An 8,242-nucleotide genomic window follows, 5' to 3' on the forward strand; every position below is an offset into this window, starting at 1 on the left:
ACTAGATTAAAGATATATCAGCGTGCTCGAACCAAAAATTTTATTGGTCTTCCACGTCATAATACAATAAAACCTCTATAAATTAATATAGGCGGGATCATGAAATTTTATTATTTTATAGAGATATTATTTAATCGATAAATTGATATTTATTAATTTAAAGAATAGGTTGAGATTTGATGTAGGTTAATTTTGATTATCTCTAAAGCATTGTATCTTACTAATTTATGTATCATATTTATCGATTTCACAATAAAAAAATATCATACATAAAGTACAACGAATACATCAAAACCATTGTATCTTATTAATTTCAACATTGTAATGCTGTGACAATAAGAGCTTTCAAAATGTATTATCGAACAGAATTTATCGTAGAATATTAGAAGGTTATGGAGTGGGACAAAATGATCCAACAAAGATCTCTATTTTGGAGGCTATCAATTATGGAATTCCTGTTTGAACAACAAATGTTTAGAAAGAGACAATAGAAAATTATTTTCTACATTGTAAAAATCAATCGGGAGATGCAATCTCAAAGGATCTAAATGAACCTACTCGCGAAAACGTCATACATGAACTTGAGGTCATGATTAATGATCTCGGTTACCATAGTAAAATGGATGTCAATAACACGTTGGATTATCTAAGTGAAAGTGATACTTGATCAGAGGTCTAGAGTTTAGAAGAAAGTGTTGATACCATCGAAAAAAGCAACGTTGCTGATGAAGTTGAAGATGATATTGTACCTTTGGAACCAGATATGCGTAAGAAAACACTTATCGCATTTAGAACTTTTTACAATTTTATAATGCAGTTTGAAAAGACAACATCAGAGCTCTTGAATGCAATAAGAAAAGTATGAGCTTCAACTATATTTAAATTTTAAGAAAAAAACATAACATAATATAATCATATTTCAATAAATTGTCTTAGATATATATGTACTTTAAAGAATTATTATTTTATGATATTAATGGGACAATATATTTATATAGGAGTCTTTTCAAATATATTATTTTATTATATTATCAAAATTGGTAATTTTTTGCATTAACCCACATCAAAATCGGAGAAAAATATTATTTTAGAAAGATTATTAATTTATCGAGTATTAATTTGCAAGAGGTTTCACTGTATCCCACAAGTTAAAAGACGTCAGGCACTTACCCTTGTGCTGCTATTCGGAGGAATTGGGATATTAGCGCATCAAGTTAAGAAAGCCAGACGTAATGAGAGAATATTTTCCATCCCGTGAAAATCTTTTTTCAAAAACAAATGTTTCAAAAAGACTCATCATTTGCATACAATCTGTCTAGCAGTGTGTCATCATTAGCTTAATAGTAACAAAAATTCTAATAACAACCTTAACTTAAGCCTATAATATTACCTAACCATTCTAAATCCCACTTACTTTAACATCTTCTTGGAAGAGAACCATGTGCAAAGCACTTCTCCTTCATATAAGATGAGATCTTCTGTTAGCACCAGTAGTTTCAGTGACATAACCTTCTTCTCTGGAAGTGTTCTGAAGTAGCTGTGGTTACAGCTAGAACAATTCTCAAGCCCTCAAGCCTCAAACTGACAATGTCAAAAACCCTCTAGGCAAACCGCAACTGTGACAATTTCTACCTTCATCTCTCCAAAATACACTACATCTTGAAGTTGTAATGTGGAAAACAGAGTTGCAGCGGTAGTCCTTGAACTAGCACACCCTAATTCAGCTTCAGTTGGGAAAAGGATATACAAGTGATCTATACCTTCACTAGTGGGGCCTTAGCTCCAACTTGTAAGCCTGTACCTCCATGGGTGAAATGAGGACATGCCCATCATGAGCTCCATCTCCAAAGTGGTCGCCATAGCCAAGTATCTCTATGTCATCATGCAAAAGATTTAAAGAAGTAGCCTTTGCATTCAACACAGCCAGATTCTTGAACATGTAAAACAGATTAACGGGCACATCAGCTACACTTGAACATTCTGACCTGGCCTTTCTACAGTAAGAAGAATCCCAGTGTCGTCTCTGAAAGACTAAGGCAAACCTAGGCTCTTCAAATTGTTGCTGGGTATACTTGAGAGGACGAGGAACCTTGAAGTTGACAATATGCAAGTCACATGGTAAAGAAGCTGCCAGGGGAGAAAAGGATCTAGGGGGTGGCTGTACAGAGATTTCCTCAGATTTCTTGGCAATGAATACATGAAGAGGATAGTTTAGGTGGGCACCAACCAAATGCGATAGAAGAGACGGATTTAGAGGATGAGGACCTGTAGTTTGGTTTGCTTCTGTAACATTAGACTCCACAAGGATATGTAAAACAACATTCATTGCACGGTTATCCATCACTCCTTGGCCTAGACCACGTCCATCATCCCTTACCAATCTCCTGTCAAGCATTATCTCTAACCATCCATCCTTGAGACTTGCAACACCCAAAGACTGCCTAGTGTGGACAGAGAAGCGCTCTCCATGTAGTCCTTGCATAAATGCAACGGAAGGTATTGGGTAATAGTTGCCCTGTGTAGGGATCTTATCATAAGATTCTCTACGGCTCATTTGGAATCCATTTAGATCAGAATAGAAAATCCTTTTGTTTTCAATATCAGTCTTGTACCTAACTATCAATTCCCTGTCGTTGAGTTCATGACCAAGAAGCTCAACATGATACTCCTTCTCAATAATGTGTTCCTGTATGGTATTGTGACCGTTATATATACGGGTGCTATGGGAAATTGGAGACTTGTCCCATGCTGTCTTTGGGTAAGAATAGACCTCCTGTACCAAATGGCCCTCCGAGATAATCATAATCCCACCACCTTGTATGATTGGCTGAGCCTCACCCTCCGGTTTGAACAGGTAGGCTCCACCTGTGCTAGAGTACATATCAATTTCTTCACCAATAACATTTTGTCTACCATCACTATGGCTTACTTTCTGCAACAAACCAAACTTGGTACTAAAGGTAAGTGTCAGATGTTCATTCTGGATTGCTGCTTCGTTGCTCTCAAACTTTGAGCAAGCGTATGGTGATGGGCAGGATATATTTCCAGAAGACACTGATATTCTAAGTTGTGCAGGTACTGCCTTCTCACATCCAGCAAATCCATTCGCAACATAATACGTTTGCAATCCCATGGCAGGTACTGAAGCTTTCCAGTACACACGATGTCTTCTAGATAAAGTACTTCTCTTATCATGTGACAACTCTGGAGATATCTGGCTTCTAATACATGTCCAGTTTGAGTCCAAGATTGTTACATCCGGCCTCTCAACAGTTACCATGACAACTTCATTTCTTGTCTGCTCTGATGGATTGAAAAGGACCACTGTCTGAACAGTTCCTTCACGAGCGCTGATGGCTTTAACCACTGGTTGGGCATCATATTTAGATCTTGACTGTGCTGGTTCAAACTGAGAAGGAGGTTGGTCATTTCTATCATGCCGGATCCCTAGTAACACCTCAATAGCCTTAGACATAAAAATTTGAAGGTCTTGCAGAGCCAAGTGCATCCGTGTTCCATAGTCCTGCACCACATGGTCCTTCGCAGTACCAGTGACCCCATCATGATGCTGAAAAAGTGCCAAGTTCCTTCTCGCTGCGGTCAATTTGTAGGAAAATCCAATAGGCAATTTTTCACACTGTATTCTCTGGCAGTAACCTAATAGGAAAGCCATCAACATTTCGGCACTGCGAAGGTTATGCTCCAAAACACGATCAACTGCCTTGAAGAAAGGCCTGGAGACATAATAGCCACTCCAGTAATCCTGTTGCCTGTCAGCATAAGTGAAGAAATCACCTGACAGAGAAGGGAATCCCCCAATCTCACCAGATCCAATCTCATGTGGACGAGAATAGTTTACTCTGTCAGCCTCATCACGTAGTGTTCGGAAATAATCATCCAAAGTACCAAAATTAGCCTCTGCATTCAAGCCAGGGTTGGAATTGATATAATCAAACAGCATTTGGTAATTCCGAAACTGAGCTTCTGCTTCATCAACACTGACATAACGGAAATCATCACCTAGAGGAACAAGAAGTGTATTTGTTCGATATAGTGTTGATTTCTTTCTATACTGATCCAAAAGTTTAAGTGCTCTTTCCTTCACATTTTCCTGGGTGGTCTCCTCGGGATGCTCTCCCCAAGGACATCGTTCATAAGGAAACCCATACATTCGAGCAAAGTCAAACTGACAACAAATTGCAGGCTCAGGTCCACAAGTATGTGGAACATCATAGGAATAAAATGGCATCATATGGACAAAAATATCAGTTCTTTCTTCGGCATCCCAGCTCTGTCGCCACACATATTCCAAATTCTGGTTTAAAGCCAGTTCCTTCTTCAACTCATAATGAGTCCTCTGTATTAGCATGTTCTCAAAACCCATACGCCGCAAAAGATATGCCATAGTTGGTGAATAGCCGAAGGGATCAATGGCCCAAGAATTTTTAGGAATTACACCTATAGTCTCATTCAACCACATATTTCCTTCTGTAATCTGAGCATAAATGCAAAAAATCGAGATCTAGATTAGTGAATAGTACAAAATGAAATGAGCAGCAAATGAATATGAGACCAATATGAATTGAGAAGAAAGCAGAATGACCACCAAGAAATGCAAAACAAGGTAGAAAAAACACTTCATCTCCAATTCAATAAAAAAGTTGATCCAAATCAAGTTAGATTGGCAAATAAATTAGCAACAATCAAGTGACTAACTAGAGTCAAACAACGAATCTTTTCTTGATTGTTAGTCAAACGACATAAAACCTACAAAAATGAATCTGAAACTGTCATGAATACCATATACCAGAAGAATTAAGTTGCCTGTAATAACTGATACCCCATTGGTTAATCTAATGATTAATAACTATAGGAAATTTCCTGTAACATATTTTTAGAGAAAAGGATTGGATGAATTTAAAAGTTTTAAGCTGTGACTGTTTCATATGTAAGCGGTATCCTTTTTGATAAATATATAAAGTAAAATATATCAATTTTACATTGGGTATGTTGTTGTCGTTCTTGTATGTAAAGTAAAACCTACCAGTTCATATCCAATTCTAGCCTCTATGAGAATTTCTATATCTCATTAATTTTCTCAAAATGAGCTATTATCTACCCCAGAGTTAAAATATTGCATGTCACGCTATTCCTTACGGTATACATCTAATGAGTAATAATTACATGTCAAGTATTCCAGCAATAAGCAACCATACAACAAAAATGTTGAGAAAAATTCTAACATAATATTTTGAGTGACAAAATCACAATAGCACTACCCTAAATTAGAGAAATATCAGTCTCGATTTCAAACACTAGTATTCTAATCTGTTGTAAATTATAAATCATTAGCAAAAAGAGCTTAGATATCCTATATTACAACCAAATGGAGAAAATAATCTCTGTTTTTTCAGTTTATACAATTCTTACGTGCATGATCTTGTAAATATGTAAAGATACCAAGACAGTGAATAATAAACAGAAAATTTCTTGTTTACCTGTTCAATAATTGCAAAGTAATGTGAATTAGCCTGCAGAAAAGGGAAAAATTGAAAGGGCGTAAGTCAACCATTATGGCATAAAATTGCCAAAGCTCCATTTATTCAGAACAAATTTGAATCCTTCAAAAGCAATTACAATTATCCAAACATCTGTATTTGAATGAATTTTTCTGATAATCCTGCCATTTCTTTTAAATATTTGACCCAAATTATGCACCGAAAAAGCTTAGTGCGACTTCAATTATAGGAAGAATCATGTCTCCCTCATAATAAGCTGTCAAATTTAAACACTTCCGACTTTTTCTTTAATCCGCATTTTCTATTGTTTCAATGCTGTATAACATCAATGGAGGTTTACCTCATCATTCATCACCCAACCACCTCCAACAATTTCTAGCTGCCCATTCCTCACTAGATTGGTAAATGCCTCTTTCTTATCGTTGGTTGCATCCCTCCACCATCTCTCCAGATAGGACATCTCTTCCCATATAAATTTTCTCCGGGAATCCTAAAAGAAACAGAATTCAACAACCAACAAGTTATTCAGAAATTTAACATCCATACCATAATAAGCAATGACAACAAATACCACTACTAATATGCCTCAATCTCAAACTAGTCCAGGCCTGTTATACTAATGTCAGTAATCATTCTGCTCCATTTGTCCCAGTTTCATTCCAATAATCAATAAAGGGGTTCTCGAAAAATAGCATTGTTTAAGCTCGTACATAAATCAAGATCAATTAAAGCGATCAGATCAAATTAAAAAATCGTAGTTCAATCCAAACGATCTAAATTTATCACATGATGAAAGTTAACACTAGACTTGACGCTGAAATTACCTTTGGAAGTGTTTCAACAAGGGTATCTAGGATGTGCTTGGACTGTCTATCATAATACTCCTCAACCGTAAGCTTCCAACCAGGATCATTATGCGAATGTGGGACAACAAATATTTTCAACTTCTCCGAATCCCATTCATTGCCTTTGTAGTTCACGTTCCAACCCTGCTTCCAAGCGCCACCATCTTCATCCAAAAACTGAATCTTATCGTACAAGTCCTTTGTGGTGATATCAACAACCGCACCTGACACAGCGTCGCTACCAGGAGATTTCCGGTAAGTGGGCTTCCTGAGTCGATGGAATCTGGTTCGGGCAGCCCGGAAATGGGATGAGAGAAGGGGTTTAGGGACTCCATAGCTGTATACGATGAGAATGAAGATGAAGAGTGAGAAAGAGAGGCCTATGGTGAAGAAATTTGAAAGGAAGAAGTCTCTGAGGGCTGTACGTCTGCGGGATTTACGAGGTTGTCGGGAAGATGATTTGCTGGTGGGGAGGAGTGAATGGGCCCACCCAGTTCCGCCTCGGCGGGAGGAAAAGGCCATGTGTAAGGGCGGCGATGAGCGGTGGAGGACTCAGATCTGCTGAAATTGAGTGATCGGAACTGTATCCCAAGTACTGAGTCCAGTGGTATGAGAACTGAGAAGGAAGACTTGCTCTACTTTTACACCTAAAATTAGGCAGAACTTTGATATTTTATCAATTCACAATGATCACCTACCAATCTCAATTCAGCTAAAGCTATGTTTGGATAATTAATATTATTTCCATTTTCCATTTTATACGTCGTTAGTACTATGAATAGATTTATCATCTATTAATATCAAAATTATTTTATTCATATTTATGTCATCCTAACCTAGCTTAATATTTGTTACGCCTTTGTTATTTTACAAAGTTAATAATATTGTATTTATTAAATTAGTAAAGTAATATATATCAATATAAAAACAATGTTACATTACACCTTGTTTGGATGGTTGTTGAAAGTTGTATGGTTACTTAAATTCTATTGAATCGTATTATTTAAATTTATTGTTTGATAGCGACGAAAAGATTCATAAAATGACTGATTTGATGTGATCATATTATTACCTTAATATATTACTCCTTATTTTATCTTTATTTATTATTTACTAATCATATTACATCTTTTTAATTCAACATTTTCATGGCAACTCTAACTCGTATCTTGCTTTTCTTATAGATTTATCATTCAAATTATGGATGTGTGATACTATAGCGATGGACATGATACAATATATTCAAATATTGTATTCATTTAAACAATACATCTGATACAATACGATACATTATGGAACAATACTTTTTTGGGGTGGGCCAATGGTTTGGCTTGGGATTTCCATGTTGGATGTCTCAAGTCTGAAACACATTGTCAGCAAAAGTAACGGGTTTGTTTTTTCGGTCAAGCTTGTCACAACGGGTTTGCTTAGCGTGGATTAACTCTCCTATGTGATTCGCAAGTTATTGCAAGCTCGTCACACCGAGCTTGCTTAATGTAGCTTACCTCTTTTATGTGATTTGCAAGATATTATAAATTCGTCACACTGGTTTGCTCAGTGTGGGTTACCTCCCCTATGTGATTTGCGAGCTATTACAAGTCTGATGTCTAAAGCGGATTGTCTCTCCTATGTGATTTATAAGCTATTGCATAAAAGTATAGGTTTACTCGAAAAATAATATTAGTACCATCCAAACAAAGTGCTAGTATATGCATATTACGTTAGTTATAAAAAGTGTTTAAAAAAAATAAAATTTTTTGTTATTTTGATAATAGATATTAAAAAGTGTAAAAAAACGAAGAGAAGATATTTAGTTATTTCTTCAACAATACTATCCATAAATTATATATATTATTTCTTTCTCATATGTTTAATCAA

General features: G+C 36.1%; 1 protein-coding gene across 1 annotated transcript; it reads right to left on the reverse strand.

Annotated features, from left to right (window-relative positions):
- Positions 1-1,243: 1,243 nt before the first annotated feature.
- LOC101266287 (alpha-mannosidase 2) lies at positions 1,244-7,183 on the reverse strand. Its single transcript, XM_004232214.5, has 4 exons — positions 6,344-7,183; positions 5,860-6,009; positions 5,499-5,531; positions 1,244-4,495 (listed from the first exon to the last, which is right to left on the reverse strand). Exons 1-4 carry the CDS (start codon positions 6,884-6,886, stop codon positions 1,766-1,768), a joined length of 3,456 nt encoding a protein of 1,151 aa, XP_004232262.1. The 5' UTR covers positions 6,887-7,183; the 3' UTR covers positions 1,244-1,765.
- Positions 7,184-8,242: the final 1,059 nt, after the last annotated feature.

Source organism: Solanum lycopersicum, chromosome 2, assembly GCF_036512215.1.
Source record: "Solanum lycopersicum chromosome 2, SLM_r2.1".
NCBI classification, from domain to species: Eukaryota; Viridiplantae; Streptophyta; class Magnoliopsida; order Solanales; family Solanaceae; genus Solanum; species Solanum lycopersicum.